The sequence below is a fragment of the Buteo buteo genome, chromosome 23 (assembly GCF_964188355.1).
Source record: "Buteo buteo chromosome 23, bButBut1.hap1.1, whole genome shotgun sequence".
In the NCBI taxonomy this organism is placed as follows: domain Eukaryota; kingdom Metazoa; phylum Chordata; class Aves; order Accipitriformes; family Accipitridae; genus Buteo; species Buteo buteo.
The window spans coordinates 18,112,086-18,130,961 of record NC_134193.1 but is presented as its reverse complement, the minus strand read 5'-3'; the positions used below and the strand labels follow the sequence as shown (position 1 = coordinate 18,130,961).

Here is an 18,876-nt window from a genome sequence, read left to right as displayed (position 1 = left end):
CCTGCTTTGCAAAATCACCACGATCCAGCACAATGCCTATTCAATTACTTCCTACTAGGATGAAAATGGGCAACGTGTATTTGTCCTTTACCAGACCAACCCCCCCCCACACCCCCTCACAGAGCAGATTTTTGAACAGCAGATGAAAGGCTGGCTTCAGCATGCCACCTTCAGTGTCCTGAGCACCCATCTAGGTCCACCCCATCCAAAGCAAACCATTTAAAGGATCGTTTGCATCCCCTCACTCAGCAAGACTGAAGGACCTGCTCCAAGTTGAACACGTATCTCAAAGCTACACTGAACTGGCTTTTGTCCCTTTCCTTATGATAAGAACCAAACAGGGCAGGATTTTTGTGATTATTTATTATCTGTGAAGTGCCAGCAGTGTCCTTACTCTGTACAAGACACAACTGCTGGGCTTACAAAAAGAAAAAGCACTGTGGCCAAAATCATTTAGCCTCAAAAGAGTTAACGAATGTGTTCTCAGGAAGCTCTCAGGCGCTGCCCATCCCGAGGACATGTCAAGGTGCCGATGTGAACCACTCAAACTAGGCAGACATGTAGCTCATTTCTCTCATCCTTAAAGCTTAATTAGGTTGCTGTCCAAACACGGCTTGAGAATATGGCCAAAACACAGGTATGGCCCTTGATTGCTAAAACCCAATCCATTGCAAGAAACTTTTTTTTTTCAGGTGGGGAAGCAACATTAAAAAACGCCACTACTCAAGGAAGTTACAACTGCTTCCAACAAACAACATGTAGAAAATACTGGGAAGGAGACTCAAAGTATCTGCTAGTTTCCAGTGGAAAGGCGTCGAGTCCTCCGTGTTCACCAGATGGATATCAACATCTGACATGTGTTGGAAGACATCCACATCAACTCCACCAGCCTGAACTGTAAGTAGCCGAACACAAAGCCAGACAGGACATCTGTGATGTGGTGCCGTCCGATCATGACACGGGAAAAGCCCACGCAGAGGGCCCAGAGGACCAGCAGGATCCGGAGAGGGATGGCCAAGACCAGGTGGTTGAGGAAGAACTTGGAGAGCATGGCCGCTCGGCTGGCGTGCCCGGCTGGAAATGCATAGGTGTCCATCGTCAGGTAGTCCAACAAGCCAGGGGTGACGTCGTACGGGCCCTTCCGCTTGGCCAACTTCTGCAAACCAGCCACAATCATGATGTCCAGAAGCAGGGCTACAAAAGGGGAGATGAGGAGGGAAAGGTCAGAAGCAGCGTCAACGGCAATTTTCAAGGCAGAACATTCAAGGATTGTTGTTGTCTTTAAATCAAGGTTTGGGTTCAATTCCAGCCAGGTGTCCACAGTTCAGGTGCACACAGCTCCCCCCATCCTCAGATCACCACCCAAATATTAATTAACCCTCCTAGTTCACCCACGGAGAAGGCAAGTACCATTATCGCCATCTCACAGATGAGAAACCCAAACCACAGAGGCAAGCGATCCGCTCGGGAAGAAAGATAGCAACTGGTAAAGCTAAAATTAAAACTCTTTTGGCCCTCAAACCACTGGACTGGATGTCTCTGTTTCTGTCCTCCACCCCATGCTTTAGAAACCTTGTGCAGCAAGGACGTACCCCTGCCTGCGCTGGCTCTGTGCCGGGGTGACCGGGCTGCAGTGAGCAGTCGATGGGAGGAAAAGTGCCCCACAGCACTTTCTGGTGTTGTCCCTTGTCCTCTGCCAAGCCCACCACCTCTCCCCTGCCCAGAGCCAGCCAGCAGGATCGCACCGCACTGACGGATTTCACTAAGAAAAGAGCATTAAGAGGCAGCGAGCCAGTGGGAAAGCCATGCAATAAAGAAAAAGGGCTCCTGCATTAGAAATAGCACCTCGATGTGTTGAAGCGGAGGGCGGGCGACATCCTCCTAGATGTCCCCCGCCTGTCCCTCTCCTTTGCCGAAACACTGAACACCCACGAGCCATTTCTTGTTTCTACTCGCCTCTCGCTCCCTGTGGCTTTCTCCCTGTGAGTCACCCCATGCACCCCCTTCCCTGCACAAACGTGGGGGGGGGTAACACACCTCCCAGCCCGAGCAAACCCAGGCTTGTGGCAGCAGAGGGACCATCCCTGCAGCTGCAGGTCTCAATGCCAAATCACCTTTCTTCCCTAACTGCTTCGGGAGTGAAACCCATCAGCACTTGTCTTCATCATCCTCCTCTTCATCCCACCTCCTTGGCCCCAGCTGACAGGTACTGTCGTTTCTATTTCCTAGCATCGATTTTATTTTTCTTTAATCCCCTCATCTGCTTTTCCCCAGCCCTCCTAATTGGTCAGAGTGCTGATTTCAGCTCCTCACAGCAATGACAAGGAAATATATAGCATCACGAGCACAGCCCGCTCCCTGGGCAGGACCGCGAGAGGCCAGTTGCCTGGTTCTCGGGCCCTGATAAAGACCATTCCTCGAGAGCTGACAAGGTTTCGGGAGGATGGATTGGGAGCGCGGCGGCGCTGAGGACGGGAAATGAGACGGCACGTCGGAGGCAGGCAGCGACTCCTGGGCAGGAGCTGGGAAGCGAGGAGCTGTCACAGCGGCTCTGCTCACCCACCTGGCACAGCGTGCCACCTCTGCGCAGCCAGCCCCCGGCATCGCTTTGGGAAGGAGTTGATATTTATCCTGGCCAAACTCTCTCCTTACGGGAGAGCTATTTTTCTTCCTCGTCTGCAGGGCATCTTGCATGGGGAAGGGGGACAGCAGGACGTTCCCTGGATCTCCTGCCCACCAGGTCCTGCCCGAGCCGCTCCTGGGAGGGGAGACGGAGCAGAGGAAAAGTTCTGGGCACCAGCTCCTCGTTAGCGGGAACGGCAGCACAGGCAGCAGCGGGACTCCAGCTTAAACACAAGGAGAAGTGGGAGGCTGACGTGAAGGCAAGGTTCATAGGTGGCATCCGAAAGGAGGCGGCGAGGCTGCAGGTGGCAGGGGGATGCCAGGAGGCTGGTCGCCACGCCGGCCCTGGAGCGGTGGTGATGGGTTTAGGAGGACAAGGACATCCAGGGGCTCTGCACGGAGCCTGCCTGATGGGACCGGCAGACCGGGAGAGAGCAGGGGGAGGTCTGCAGCCCACGGCAGGGGACCCTAGCACTCAGCAGAGCCGTTCTCTGCATTTTGAGATTTGCTGCTATTTTTTTTAAGGGGCTGGCCGGGGTGGCGGGGAGAAAGGGAGGGAGGCATTTCAAACACAGGCTGCAGAGCCCTGGAGCAGCCACTCACCGCGGTTTCCTCCTAAGGCCGAATGTCGTCAGCACGGCTTGCAGCCGCCGAGGGTAACGAAGCACCGGGGCTGGCCGGCCATTACGGGGCTGTCTGGTTGCGGCCAGGCAGCCGCACGGCTCTGCTCACGCTGGGCTTCCTAAATCACCCCCAGCCCAGCTCCTCACCCCACCAAGGTGACCCCCTGCAGCTCCGACTCAGCAAAGTGCTTCAGGAGCTGATTTTCAGACCTCATCGGCTGCATTGCCCATCAGTCCCATCTCACCCTGGACAAGAGCTGGGCGAAAGCCGAAGCCTCTGGGACGCAATCTCGGGAGCCCGGACTCACGCATTCGTTTCTGAGAGATGATGCACCGGAGCTGCCAAGAGAAGACTGTGGCCCAAGCTGCTCCTGCTGAAGTCAGCAACTTACTGCATTGCTGAGGAGCCCAGCCAGGACTCAGAAACCAGTCTGGGCACCTCGAAGGATCCCCAATGTCTCCTCCATGGTGCTCAGTATACCCGCTACAGACCATTCCTCACCAAATCCACCCGTAGATCAGTAGCGCAAACATTGTGTGCTTTAGCGACGCGTGGTGTTCACCATTGTCCGTCAGTAATTTGCACTTACAAGGTACTTTTATGGTCAAAGGTGATGTCAGGGCAACTTGAGGGATGCAGGCGTATGTGCACGGAGGTGTTCAGGGCATGGAGAACAAGCCAAAGAGCTGTTTTAATAATCCTTTCCTTCAGAAGATGAATAAAATGGGCTTTCAGTACTGCTAGGTTTGATTTTCATCAAGTGATGCACAGAAAGCAGAAAGCCTCATTTGCCCACATTTCAAGATCTGAAGGCACGACAGCATTAAAACCGGGGGTTAAATTGCTGTTAAAAGAAAAAAAAAAAAACCAAAGATGCCTCCGTCTGGTGCTTTTTCTGTCACTTCCCCCTGCACTTTCTGTTCCTTTCATGAAGCAACTTATTTATGAAATAAATGGCACCCGAGGCATGGGGGGCTCCCCCAACCCTCGCCCAGCTCCGAGTCTCAGCAGAGCCCCCGCAAAGCCCCCGGGGAGCCACGCTGCACCCCTGCCCTCTCCTCCTGCTGCTGCTGCTGCTGCTGGTGCCTGCGGCCAGGCACTGCCAGAGTGAATCAGCACGCAGCACTGCTGCCGACAGTCCTGCCAACGGCCCATCCTTCAGAAACAGATACAGACGGTGCCGTTGCTCAGCAGCCCAGGCCCTATTCCCTTGCAATTCCTTGACCTACATGCCCGCTTGGAGTTCGGCTCGCTTGCTTTTTCCCCCCGTAATGCAAACCAAATCCTCCCTCCTCAGGCGGGCACATCCATGCCAGCATTACGCAGCTAAGGGGTTAACTTTCTTATAGGCATCCTTGGTGGGTCCAGGGTGTCTCTGCACTGGGAAAGGTGCCTGCTGGCTACCAAAGTGGTTCCATCCGATAGCCCGGTAGCCTTGCACCAGCCAGCGCAGCCCCAGCCACCCGCAAACCGGCATCGTCACCTTTGGTCTGCCCTTCCCCTGTCCCTAACTCAGAGACGTGCAAATCCTTCAGGCTGACCAGACTGATGGCTGGAGGAAATACAGCCCCGGGAGAGACGGCAGAAAGGAGCCTGCAGCTGATTTACCAGCCTGCACTTGCACAACGTCGCTCTCTGGAGACAGACGGGGCTGTCAGAGGCATAGCAGAGATGGCAGAGTGCCACCTGACCAAGGGGTGAGATGAGAGGAGCAAGACATTTTAATTTTAAGCATTTATTCATCATGTCCTTCCCCCAGATCCAAGTAGCATTGGATTTAAACCAGAAGCAGCATTGGGTGTAAAATCCAGGTAGCACTGGATTTAAAAGAGCAAAGGCAGGATTAGCTCTTGCCCATCGCGCCTTTCACATTTTTCTGGAGAAGATCCAGAATTTCCCCTTTGACCTGGTGTTAAGGGAAACAATCCTCCAGATTTCCACTGCAAAACCATCTGATCGCAAAAAGCTCTATTAACATCTAAAACTTCCTTAAAGTGCAAAACCAAGGAGCAAGTCTTGTCTGCCTGCGACAATTTTAGCATCAGAGATCACCTTGGTATTGTAAATAGCCAACATCTGGCATGAGATGCACAGTAAATGAGCTGAAAGTGAGCCCCCTGGGCAGACGTTTTATATCTATTAATAAGAAAAGGAAAACAATTATCTGCCTTGCTCCTACCACCAAATGTTAGGAGCCCATTAAGAGTGGAGGCGAGCGGAGAGGCGAGCCCTGCGCAGGCAGGGCACAAGGACAAACCTGAAGCATCGTCGCAGCAGAACCAAGCCAAACCCCAAAGCTGGTATTTAAGGGAAGTCGAAACAGTTGGACATCCCCTGTCACTGTAAAGTCCTTTCTGTCCCAGCACCCAAAGTGCCATCTTTGCCACCATCCCTTATGGGAGCTGAAAGAGGCTGAGGATGGGGCGAGCACCCGCGGGGGGCATCGCCTGCCCCAGGTCGGAGCCGGGCAGCGTCTCCAGGGACGAAGATGGATTCTGGCCGAGATGTTTATATAAACATGTTATCAAAACCACAGCTGAAAAACAACCTGGGTGCAGTGCTGGGGACAGGGCGGGGAGGAAAAAAGGAGAAAGCCAAAAAAGCCCTTGGCCTCGTCTGCTCCTGCAGTCACGATTCACATGACTTCCCGCACACGGGGCTGCTTGGATGAGACAAGGCTGCTCTCCAGAGCGCGGCTTGTGAGATCGGGATCAGAAACAGAGTCACAGGCTGGACTCAGTCTCCCAGAACTGCGACCGAGCACGCAGGGAGAGGAAAAGGGGGAGGTAAATGCCCAGAAACAAAGAGCGAGACCATCCCATGAGCTCAGGAGGCACCCAAGCGTGGGAGCAGATGTGCATCGGACAACCCCCTCTGCCCAGCCCCGGCCCCATTTTAAAGCAGAGCCAAGCTGGCAATAACTCATTGCCTGGGCTTCAGAGCCTGCAGCCTGCTCTGACTCGGGTCCCACCGTGCTGGAGGCCACACCAAGCCCGCTGAGATGGCATGTGCTCCCCGCCACAGCTGCTGGGGCCACGTGTAGGGCCAAGGCTGGCTTTGAAGGTCCTGTATTTCCCAGATTAGCCAGCCTCACTCAGGAGTGAACCCTGGACAAATGTCACCGTTTCCAGGAAACAGTTTCTTTTGCTCCATAATTAGAATTTGTAATTTTTTCCCATTTTTCTTTTTACTTACATGCCCCCTCCTACTGCTTCCGAACTTCCCAAGTCTCCCTCAGGCATTAGGCTCCCTGACCTGGAAAACGAGCCATTTGCAGCCTTGACTAGTTGACATTAATGAAAGATGCAGGTTTCAAAAGCATCTTCACCGTCTCTCCGGTGGAGTTGGTGGCAGCTGGAAGAGGTCCACTCCTCTGAAAGTGAACTCCTCTACTCCATTTTCTTCCCCAAATGTGGTACCATTAGGTGTAAAAGCTGACAAAAGGCACAGATGGCATGACACATTGAAGAACCAATGAATCAGACACTGCGGTGTTTTGGGGGGAGGTTATTTTTTGGCTGAACAAGCAGCAGCGTGGGGTAAGTGGTCATGGGGAAGTGAAAAAATGGTGGAAAGCAGCATTGTGCAATTAATTAAAAAAAAATCCCAAGCAACAACTAAAAATAGACTTGCTATATCCTAGATGATTAGAAACAGCCCTGAGTGCAAACTCAGGCTGCCCGAAGTTCTCCCCTCGGAAATCCTGTGCTCCTGGGAGCCGGGCAATTTGTATCTCGGCATCAATTACTGAGCCGGGCTGCCTCGCTGGGGGCCGGCACGGCCTGGGGACGAGACATGGGCGAGAGGGTGAGCGCAGCGAAAAGTGCTCGTGCTGATGGGGAAAATGAGCTGCGCAGCCCCCAGGATGGCTCAGCTGCCTCCCAAGAGGGCTCCAACAGCTTGCAACGACCCCGTCCGCTACGGCAGCGGTGCAGGCAACATCGGCGCATCCCAGAACCACGCGCTGCAACACGCACCAGCACGACGGCACCGTACGGGATGAGCCGGAGGAAGAAAACTGCCTTGGGCTGATCACCAACAGCATGTCCCAGCCCACAAACGCTGGGCTCCTCGCTCAGACCTAGCGCTGCTTAGGCTTGTTTTTACCCCCCGCTGCCTTCAATAAGGCAAATGGGCAAAAAAAAAAAAAGTTGGGGCTGTTTCGGTGGTGCTCGGAGGGCCTCCAACCATCACACCTCACAGGGCATTAGAGTTGGATCAGGCATGTCTGCCAGCATCCCTGTATAGACAGAAATGGAGAGCGAGGCCAGAACTGCGTTCCAGGTGAAAACATGGAGATTTCTTCCAAGGGAAGGAAAAAGAGCCAGTTCTCTCCCACCCCCATCCTCCACCAAGCCTGGCCCGGAGCAGGATACCCAACGGGCTCTCCCTGCCCTCCGCTCCTCCCAGCAACTCACCTCGCTGCCCAGCACTCCTCCACCTTCCTCTTCCCAACCACTGCTCCTGTCAAGGCGCGTTAGAGGCAAACACACTCACCCATGTCTCGGGATCTCCCTTTGGGCCAGAGCCTGGCTCTGCTTCTCCGACAGGTCTGGCTCTGCCTGAGTGAAACAGCTACTGTCCCCTTTGAGCTCCAGGCAGGGGCACTGGGAAGCTGTTCCCGGAGTGACAGACATAAGGATGACTCATTTCCCATGTTTATTCCCCCTCTTCCCATTCAACAACCCTCGCACTTCTTTTCTCTTTCACTCTGCATTCAGGCTCTGGAACATTTCGCCTGCTCGCTCTGCGCGAGGGTTGGGTTTCAGCTTACTGCAGTTTCCCCAAGGGCTACACGCTGATGGCTGCAGGGCTCACAGCATCCTCAGCACCAAACGGCCGGCCAGGACCCGAACTCCTCGATACCGCCCAGAACCAAGGGGCCGATCAGACCATGGGTCTGATAGACACCCTACGCGGGTCCCTGGAAATAACCCCCCGCCTGCTCCAGCCACGGTCAAATGGGTCCCAGCCTGTCACCGACTGTCCTTTATCTGAAGGGACACTGCAGACTTGCAAGCCTGCCCTGCAGTGAACAATATATATTCGCTATAGTGGAAGCAGGCGAGGAAGGGAAGGGGGCAGGGAAGCCGGGAAAGCTGGGCATCTCTTGCTGTTCAGAGATGCCTGAGCTCATCAGCTGTGAAGGGATGAAGCGTGAGGACGGCACCCACCAAAGGACCAGGGATTTTAACTGCTATATCTGAGCAGGACAACAAGAGGCAGATTAGCAGCCTGATGTGATGAAGAGGAATATTTAATGCCAGGCTGGACCTGTATCTAGATGCTGGATGCAGGGAGTGGGCATCTGTGTTGTTCCCTCTGCCCGGCACCCACCATGGGTCACTCACGTTGGGTTACTTGACATTTAAACGTTTCCACCTCGCTAGGCAGATGTGCTGCAAACTTGCTGAGATCTCGGTGGGCACTGGCAGGGCTGGGAAGGGAGCGGGACAGGGGCTGAACCTCCTCCGTGTGCCAGGTTTTCCACGGAGGGGCTGGTTCACGCAGGGTGCCAGCCCTCGAGCTGCTCTCCCCTTCCCTGCCGAAACATCATCTGCCCTGCCTAGCTCAGAAAATCCCCAGCCTCACAGTAGGAAAATGAAAGGGGAAAAAATAGACACATCTGGCCCCAAACCACCTCTGGGGCTCTCGGCTTAGCAAGCTCTGCTGCATACGGACTGATCCATCTGCCGTGCAACTCCCTGGCCTCTCTGCTGGGTCTGGGCTGCCGAGCCCTGAGGCTTGACAGGATGAGCTTGTCTGTACTGCCTGGGCGTTTAATCTACTCAGTGACCTTTACCAGCAACGGGCTGTACTATCTGGATTTTTCACCACGTGGACTCCAAAGAAAAGCATGACAATACCTGAAGCACCTCCGTATTGTTAGAGCAGGGTCGGCGGGCGCTCGAGGGGTCCGGCGAAGGCATTTCTTGCTCTCTTTCCTTCCTAACCCACTACTTTCCTGCCAATCTGGTCTTGCTTAGAAGCTGCCAGGGTGGGACTGCAGAGTCTTCGTCATTTATATGTATTTATAAATTTTTTAATTTTTTTTTAATAAATATATATGGCTCAGGATAAAGTCACAGCTCTGCAGGGGACTATGCCTCAGAATATCATGGCTTGGTTCCCAGTCAGACTAAAGCTAGGTCAGTATTCAGGGAGAAGTCTGGAGAGAGCAAGAACTGCCTTCTTGCTGACCTTCAGGAGTGGAGGAGCGACCGGGGGCTCCCCTCCTTTCCTCCTCCTGGGGCAAGCCACCCATCCTCAGCCTGCCACGCTGCTCGCGATGATACGTCCACACCCTGCCGCATTGCTTTACTTGATGGCGATAAATGCTTAGTGACAGCACCAAAGAGCCAACCCGCCCATGGGAAGCGGGATGCAGAGCCAGCTGGTGATGGATGAGGACTGGGACCTGTGTCACTGAGACAGCAGGCAAAGAAGACCAGGGCTTTCTCTTCTCCTAGTCTGAATACCTATTTCAGAAAGCCATGACCAAAGCAGGACCAGTTAATGGCTGGTATTTCAAACCGAGCACAAATAGGTATTTTATGTGCAAGGGTTAACCAAGCAGATACCTTCCGACAGCAAAGGCACACGGCTGGGCTGCAGATAACTAAACAAGGTGGCAATCTGGCTCTAAACACAATAGGTGGACTTCACCGGAGTGACCGCTTTGGGTAGATGAGCATATTCCATCCCCGTCACAGTAAGAAGGTGCCTGGACCTGGAAAGACCATCAGTCTAACGAGATCAATCTGTTTAGCTTAATAAATAGGAGGTGAAGAAATGACTTGAGCACTATCCAAAATATTGAAAGGCAGAAGAGGTGTTGGCTAAAAGAGCTATTCAGCTGAAGACACAAGGGTACGCAGACGCAATGAAGGGAAGAGAAGAGTCAAACTAAAAGCAAGGCGCTTGTGAGAATACCTGCCACTGCAGTAATACAGAAATGGTTCTGACAAGTTCACCCTCACTTGCAATTGTACATCAGATTGAGTGTTTGGGTTTTTTCCCTTAACAAATTGAACAGGAATAAATTAAGGGATGTGCTACAGCCTGTATTTTGCCGTGGGTTAGATCAATGATCCAAATGTTCTTTGCCGGCTTTGCAGTCAATGAATCACTAAATTTGGATCCACATCCTCACCAGATGGATCAGAACCAGAAACCGAGGTACTGCTTCCCCCAGGGTTTAATGGAGTTTCTGTCTGGTTCTGAAGCAGATCTGGGAATTTTAGTGAAAGTTTTATATCTGTTTTCCCCCTGAAAGCCCAATTGCAAGGTTCAAATGACTTTCCAAGCACCTCAGTTTTCACGATATCCTTGTGATTGCAGAGAAAAGCTTGAACGGTCCTACACGTTCCAACACTGGCAGACAAATAAAATGAACTCTAAAACTGGGGGGTTTCCTCAATTATGATTTTCTCAATTTGGCCAGGGGGTGCAGACTTTCTTCGTGACTCTTCAACAGCCAGGGTTGGGAATGCTGCGAGTGTCTTCCTGAAAGCACATTCTGGCAGAGGGATTTTTACAGTGGGCACAGATATCTGATTTCTTCCATCTTTTCAGTAACAGGCTGTGAGCATGCTTCTCTGGCTGTTTGGCATTTGCTGGTAAAGATTACAATGAGAAGGAGAATCAATAAATTCCATCACAGATGACAAACATGGAGGGAAAACATTGCTTGGGGTTGCTAATCAACATCTGCAGTTGGGATGGATGGAGCATCCCAGGGTCAGAGCCCCTCACCCGAAATGCTCTCCCATGTGTTGGCAAAGCTCCTGCCAAGAGCTCCTCAGGCGCAAGTGCCCCCCCTCCATCTGCAGTGGTGCTTCTGCCAGGTTCCCAGTCCCATTTCAGCAGTCTCCTGTCTCCTCGCCTTGAAAGCCTGATTGCAAATCCTAAACAAGTGCTCTATGATGGGCTGGCTCCCTGCCCAGAGACTGCATCAGAAATGCTGCTTGATGTATCAAACTCTCAGCAAGCAGGGGGAAGGGAGGAGAGCCAGGGGAGGTAAGGAAGGGGTGCCACAGACACCCCCAACTTCCCTCTTCCCAGGAGACCAGGGAAGCACCAGGAGGTTCCCTTCCCTTTGACCCGTCCCTGCCCATAAAGGCTTCACACCACATCCTGATGGATTTCACCCACAGGAAAGCAGCAGCGAGGGGGACCAAGGATGCCAGAGGCAGTAGTCATGCCATACCCTTCCTATTTACTCGTGAGACCCCCCACTTCTCATGGGATCTGTCTAGGTCCACCAGCCCCACGCTCCCCAGCCAGATTCCTTCCTCCATCAGCAAGGCAGGTATTACGGCAGCAGCTACTCGGATATTTGGAGCTCCTGACTGTAATCTTAAATATCAAACCAAGGCCACGCTCACAGCTGGGACCTTCTCTGTGGGGTGACACAAGTCCTGCCGAGGAAGCTCTGACAAGAGAGGCCCAGGGCACCTTGGCCAGTCCCACCAGTCCATGTTGTCTACTTGGAGGGCAAAGTGGAGCTCTTTGGAGGCTGCCAGACCTACGGAGCCACCAAGTCACGGCGTGAACTAGTCCTTCACACAGTTTAACTATTTTCTTTCTTGGCAGGCGGACAAGAGCGATGGGAATAGTGTGTCTAGGCAAGGAAGCAAGACTTCAGAACCCCCCCGAGCTGTCCCCAGGCACCGCACGTGAGCTCGGGAGACCTGGAGATGCGGGTAGTGACGCGGGGCCGAGCTCTCCCAGCGACCGCCTGATAATCAAAGTTTCAAGGCGACCTGGAGGTGGCTTTGCATTTGGCCTCCTTACATGGCAACAGAAGGGCGAGAAAAACTTTCTTGTTTTTAAGCCAATGGTGGGGTTAGTTCTTTATAAGGATCTCAAATATTTTGGAGTCAAAGAGGTCAGTTTTCAGGCTCCAGAACCATCAAAGGCTCTCGGGTCAAGAGACATCTGGAAACTGTGCCGGTTGGTGTTAGTCACCTACTATTTCATCCTCGTGCCCTTTTAAATGGAGCTTCTTTTCTCAGTGAGAGCTTGACCCAGCACACCGAGGAGCCCCTGGAAGAACTGCTGACGTCGGCAGGCTCTGCATCACGCCGATGCTATTCTGGCTTCTTCCCCGCGATGGCCTCCCTTCATTAGATGTCACAGCACGAGGACAGTCTCTTTCAAAGGCAGAGGGGAGAAAAGGCAGCTAACACTGTGCTTTTCAAGCCAGTTCAGCGCAATCTTCGCCTTCTCCAAAGGATGAACTTGTGAAAAAAAAAAACCCCAAACCTGGGGCCATGTTGCAGAGCCTGTATCGCATCACAGTTGGCCCCTGAGGACAGGACGTCCCTTTCCTGAGGTGTCTGTGAAATAAAATATCCCTATTTCCCCTCAAAAGGCTCCCTGAGAAGCAAAGGCCTAAATCCAATGTTTTCAGTTTCTCTTACCAACCAAAAGCGGGAGCTCCGATTGCTGTTTTTGGGGGAGGGTGAAACACTAGGGTGGATCATGGCCAGATGAGACAGTAATTAGTCACAAGGAAAAATATGATAACTGGACCCCATGCCAAAGGCAGAAGAGCGAGAAGAGCAAGGTCCTCAGGCAGACGTGGCCAGGGTGGGTTGGAGCCAGGATCTAAGGCAAGTCACGCCTAGAGCTCAGCCTGGTCACTCGTGGGACATTGGTCCACACGGGTGGGATGGGCCCTGCTCAGCTGAGAAGGCAACTCCTTTAACGCGTCCCAACCTCCAGAAACAAGGACACCGACCACCGCACGAGAAAGGAGAGACAGAAAGATCCCAGCCCGTCCGCACAGCCTCTGGGTCAAATTAGCTCATGGAAATGGGGACAGCAGCAAGAAAGGTCCTCATGGGAAGGAGGATGCGAGATCAAACCGCAGCAGGGAAGGAGACAGGACTCCATCACGCGGCGGCTGAGACGTGGAGCCAGGGTCCGTTCAAGAAGGTGGTGAGGGGATGGAAATCTTTTTTTCTCATGGATATCCTCAGGAATTGATCCAGATATCAAAGGTTAAAATCTTTGTGTTTTCCCCACCTATCCCCACCACCAGGGCAGATGACCACAGATTAAATAAAAGACATCGCTGCTGGTATCCACCTGCACATCCCAGACCCTTCCCTGGTCTGACTGGACAACCCTACCCCATGCAGGACCGGGGACCTGCCCCTACTCCGCGGCTGCCGCCGCCTCCCAGGATTACTCCATCCCTCTTAGACAACTTTTTGCTACATCCATCACCCGCGGTACCCAGGACCGAGATGGCCAAGAAGTGCAGCATCCACCCTAAAGGTCACTCCCTGCTTCCTGACCACAGCGGTGGCTGGGAGCAGAGGAGGAGTCCCAGTGCCGCTGTCCCTTGTGACCAGGGCTGGGCTTTCCCGGTGCGGAAGGAGGTTTTGCCACTCACCTAGCAGCAGGTTCATGAGGACCTCTTGGCCTGCCAGCGTGCTGCTCTTCACCAGGCAGATGAGCGTACCCGCAATCCAGGGGATGCCGTGCCCCGTTATCCCCAGGAGGTTAATCATGGAGCGGGCACCACCCCAGGAGGAGGCTCTGTTGGCACACACTCCCAGCCTCTTGGACATGCAGATATCAATGGCCAGCAGGGAGTTGAAGGCGATTCCCTTGAAGGAGGGGTTGAGCTGCATGCAGTCCTCTTCGGGCAGCTGCTGCGACTGCCTCCGCTCCTTGGGGTTGCTGTTCTGGGCACCAGCTGCTCCGGCCTGGCCGCTCTGCTTTCTGCCGGAGCTCCTGCTCTCCTGGTTCCCCTTCAAGGGCTGATTCAGGGAGAGGAACTCAGCCCGGTTGAGGACATTGTTCCTGTCTCTTGCCCTGGACCGCGGCTGGGATGCTGGCATTGCAGTCTCTCTCTAAGGCAACCTGCTTTGCAAACACCGGGAAGGAGAGAAATTCCTCTTCTCCCTGCAGAAAGCTTCCCCCACTCCCACCCTCACGAGCCGTGAATTTGGGAAGCTACAAAGGTTCCCCTCTGTTGCAGTTGCCCCCAGCACAGACTGCAGCTGTTAAATATAGAGTAAGGAATGCACATGGCTGTTTACTTCATGGGCCTAGCAAGCTTGGAAGGAAAATTAATGCCAGGCTTGGCAGCCACTCCAGTGCCAGGGAAAAAGGTTAAACAGCCAATAGATTGGAAGAAGAGGAGGGAAAAGCGTTGTGCCAAAGGTTGGTTGCTTCTGGCCTGGTCTATTTAAATCTTCCAATTGCTTATTCCCCTGGGCTGCAAGGGAAACTGGGAAATGTAGTTTTTTGCACTACAATTCACATTTCAGTGTCGGAGTCAGAGCTGGAGGAGATCACGGCATCCCCCCTCCCCACGGCAGCTGGCATCGCTCCTACGGTGGGCTGTGCCACCTGGCTTTGCAAGCTCCAAGGCTGGGCATCACCCGGGGGCTTCCCCCCAAGGGGCTTTCCCTGGGTATCTTCTCCATTTGTTTGTTCTGCAACATCTCGCCCCCTGCGAGGGCACCCTAGATGCCACCTTCCTCGCCCTGGTTCGGATTCCTTTCAAACAGCACCAGGCGCATCCTCTCTCCCCTTTCAGGGTGCACCCCTGCGGCGACTTCCATCGCTCACCTCATTCCTGGACCCAAGGAGAAGCAGCACCTGCCTCCTGATTAGAAGAGACACCGCTAATGAATTCCCATCCCCCTGCCCCCAGCGCTGAGCGTGGCCTCAATACCGCACATGTTTCTGCCGTGTCATCCAGCATCGCAGATCCCACGCTGAGAGCAGGTGACAGGCGATGCCCGCGTCCCGGAGCTGCGGATGTGAGCAGCGGCACAGGTACCGGCCCCAGGGGAGCTGGCACTGCGGGACGGGGAGGAGGAAGGCTTCCCGCAGTGGGGGTTGGATGCCGTGGGCTCATGCCAGGCCCTGGGAAGTCCTCCTGCAGAGGACAGGGAAGACCTGCCATCCCTCCCACCACCATCACTTTGTCTGTGCGCGGCTGCCGTCAGCCTCCCAGCTCCCCACCGCAGCTGGGGTGAACCCTTCTGAGACCACCCACTGATCACTAGCGCTGGCGAGCCCCTGCGAACATCCCGCCTGTGCTCACAGCTTCAGTTTACAGGGCTGAATAATCTTACTACAGTCCCTGAACCGCAGCTGTGTGGGTCTAAGCCTCAAGCACCTCTGGGAGCGACCGTCTATCTCGGTTCCTCCTGCCCAAAGGCTGCCGTCACCGAGTTACCTTCCCTGGGCAATGGGCTGTCGCAGCTCCACACCACTCACGCTCAAGAAACGGGATTATTCCTATGCATTCCTATGCAAATAGGCTGGAAATCCCCCGTGGACAGAGAAGTGGAGAAGGTGAATACAACACCGAGGAGCAGAACAGGCACATCTCTTGGTGCCAGTGACATTTGCCTACCCAAATGTCCAGTTACTGAGGTCAGCATCTGTACACCTCTATTCCCTGGGAATCAGGCACCCAGGTTCAAAATGCACTGGAGAGCTTAAGTGCTAAATGAAAGGTGGTTCTTGGCTTTCTAAGATAGTAAGAAAAAATTTGCACTTTCTTTGTACTTTTTATCCACAGTTCTCAAAGTCCTCTAGACAAACTATGCATCCAGCCTGTGCCCGTCTGATAGACAGACTGGCCAGAGGCGAGGGCAATGCTTGGCCAAGCAAGTGCCGGAGGTCCTGAGAAGCCCTCACCCCTGGGCTTTGCTCATATTCCCCCCCCCCCGCCTAATGAATCAAAGGAAAATAATATACATCAACTTATTTCTGAATCACACCCTCCGGGAACCTGTCCCTAGCCTGCAATGATGATCCTAGCCAGGGGAAGAGCTCATCCCTTCCTCAGGCACCCCTGCCCAGCCCATAAACCACAACCCCGTTTGGCTCCGGTACCATTTGGGACTGCGGCAGCCTGGGAGCGTGCACGGACGCTGCCACATCACCGACACCCACCAGCTCCTGTCCGATCACCGGCTGCGCAGCGGCATTCCCACCCTATCGGGGAAGTCAGCACCCCATCCCTATCTGGCTGCCCTCATCCCGCTGCCCGGCTCCGAGGCACGTGGAAAATCTCAGCCCACCTGACATCAGCCAGGGAAATGACCGTCATCACTGCTTTAACTTGGTTATAGCTGTCACCTCCCTGCTGGACGGCCTCCCTATTTCTCCTGCTCCATGCAGGGCTGCTGCTGTGTGGGATTCCTTGTAAACACCACTGGGCAGAGGGTTAAAGCGCTGGTGGCCAGGAGCCTACAGAAATAGGGAGACTCGTCTCTCCCGCCTGTCCAGCCCCGTGCTGGGGATGCTGGGCTATTGCCGAGCATATTCCTCGGGAGCCGTCACAGGAAAAAAATACCTTGAAAGCCCTGGGAGTTAATTTAACCTGGTGCCTGTCTCTTCTGTTGACACTGATATGAGGGAATTTCTCTGCCTTACACACAGAGCTGCCCCGGCCTCCCCGCGAGAATCCAGTCTCACACCCCAGCACGAGTCCCCAGCGGGAAGGGGACAGAGGAGGAAGGGCATCGCAGGATGGACGCAGACCCAGCAAACCCCTGTCTAAAGTGCAGTGGGAAAGAAAAGCAATTTGGTGTCTCCTGCAGCCAGGCGGGCTGTCACCGCTGGTCCCAGCCGGAGAAACCGAGCTCAGGAGGGAAACGTCCCTGATCCCTGCACTGGAGCCATGACAAGCACCATCCCTCTGCGCTGCTCGCAAAACAGCCACAAAATCAAGGGTTTATAAATATCCCCACTAAACCTGTAGACAGGCTCCCTGCTCTGGCGGGGCTATTCCAGGCCTGACACCCGATCCACACGGGTCATCGAGCACCTGGGAGAACGCCCAGACGGACAAATCCCGACGGACAAATCCGGCATGCTCCACATGCCCAGTCTGCTCGGCCCCGGCTGCGCTCCCCGGGGAGCGTGCAGTGCTGCAGTCCCCGGGGCTGGGAGCCACCGGCCACAATTCCCGGCGTAGCTGCGGCCGTGCCCGGCGTCAGCTGCTGGCATGGCCACGCTGACCACGCTGGAGATGCGGGTGGGACGGGAGGGACAGCAACGTCCCCTTTCTCCGCAATTCACTGGCAGCTTTGGCGCATCCCAGCCTCCAGCAGCAGCTGGCCAAGAAGCAGCGTTTGCAGCCAAAGCGCTTGCAAGCAAAGCTGCAGCGTTGCTGGGTGGGATTCTTCTAGGGGTGAAAAAGAAAGCTTGGCCAAAATAAAATATAATATTCTGCAGTATTTGCGGCGCACACAGCAGTGCCGGTCAAGCCCATTAGCATAGCATAGCATAGCCTCTGGTGGGCTGGTTTTATTTGCCGCTGCTCAGACGGTGAAGGGGAGACCTTGTCTCTCTGTAAATCTGGAAAAAGTGCTGGAAGGGCAAGGAGGCACAATGCAGGCCATGATACCGGGGGGAGAAATAGTGAGAACGGAGCACGGCCGTGCTACGATGAGACACGGAGAGGTGCATCGAAGGAGCAGTAGAAGGAAACACACCGCACAGCATCACCAGACACTCCTAATTCTTACTTAGCACAACTTGGCCTCACCTCTCCAGCAATTCCAGCGGCGAGCACCACACTCTCAGGCACAGGAACCGCTCTGCGCACAGCTTAATGCAGCCACTCCGGGGTGGAGTGTGCTAATGCCTTAATCACTCACAGCAGTGCGATGGAGACAGGCACGACCGAAAAACAAAGAAAACTCCAGCCGAGAATGAAAAACTTGTTTAATTAGAATGAGATAATTCAATTTCCTAGTTGACCAGAACACTAGAGACAGCCAAGTTGAAGCAAGACCTGGCTAAAGCTTCAGTGAAACTAGAGTTGCAGAACAGGCAGTTTCACCAGATTCATAATGCTCTGAGAAAGTGCGACAAGCTTGTTTGAAAAGTGTGAAAGAGTCTTGGAAATGTCAAAGGATTTCAGCACCTTCTGGAGGCTGCTGAAGCAACTGGATTTTTCATTCGGAGATGTTTGTTTCATTCTTTCTTACACTATGTGATAGTAAGTTGCCTGTAACTTGAGTGTGTTCTTAGCTTTTATATCTGTTGCAGGGCTAGTGACTATAATTGTGCCCTTCACAGAGATCGGGAAGTTTAAAATAAATACTTAACCAATGCTTTGAGAAACGTGCAGAAGAAAACCATAACAATATACTGTGTTTTTTCCACCTGCTGTGGGCGGAAAGGAGCAAATCCGCCTCCCCTCGTCCTGTGGCATTCACTTGTCAGGATCACCCAGTAGCTCCGGTCCCTGCTACCTGCTGGAGGGCAGACAGCAAGCGCACAGTGTTGAAAAATGCCAGGCACTGCGTGAGCTAATCAAGCCTGCTGAGAGTGCGGGGTGGGAAGGACTAAAAGACGTTTACTTCGCTCTGCGCTGCTATACCGTACTGCAAGTGGCACCAGCGAAGCAATTTTTTTACCCCTCAGTGCCCCAGCTTTCCTATCTAGAAACTAGTCACGGAGGACACGCGTACCCAGAGCTCGACGTACAGCAGCTATTGCCGAAAAGCTGGACGCACGCACCTCACCTGGTGCTCAATGCTTGAAATTCGGATCCTCGGCTGGCCGATGGTCAGCAGGACCAGCCAGCAAAGCTAAAACTGTCCGTAATAGGAGTTTACAACTTTGCCACAGGCCGCT

General features: G+C 53.8%; 1 protein-coding gene across 1 annotated transcript; it reads right to left on the bottom strand.

The window, feature by feature from the left end:
* Positions 1-328: 328 nt before the first annotated feature.
* On the bottom strand, positions 329-14,291 carry PLPP7 (phospholipid phosphatase 7 (inactive)). Its single transcript, XM_075054709.1, has 2 exons — positions 13,652-14,291; positions 329-1,194 (listed from the first exon to the last, which is right to left on the bottom strand). The coding sequence occupies exons 1-2, from the start codon at positions 14,100-14,102 to the stop codon at positions 830-832; spliced, it is 816 nt and encodes a 271-aa protein (XP_074910810.1). The 5' UTR covers positions 14,103-14,291; the 3' UTR covers positions 329-829.
* Between the last annotated feature and the right edge of the window lie 4,585 nt (positions 14,292-18,876).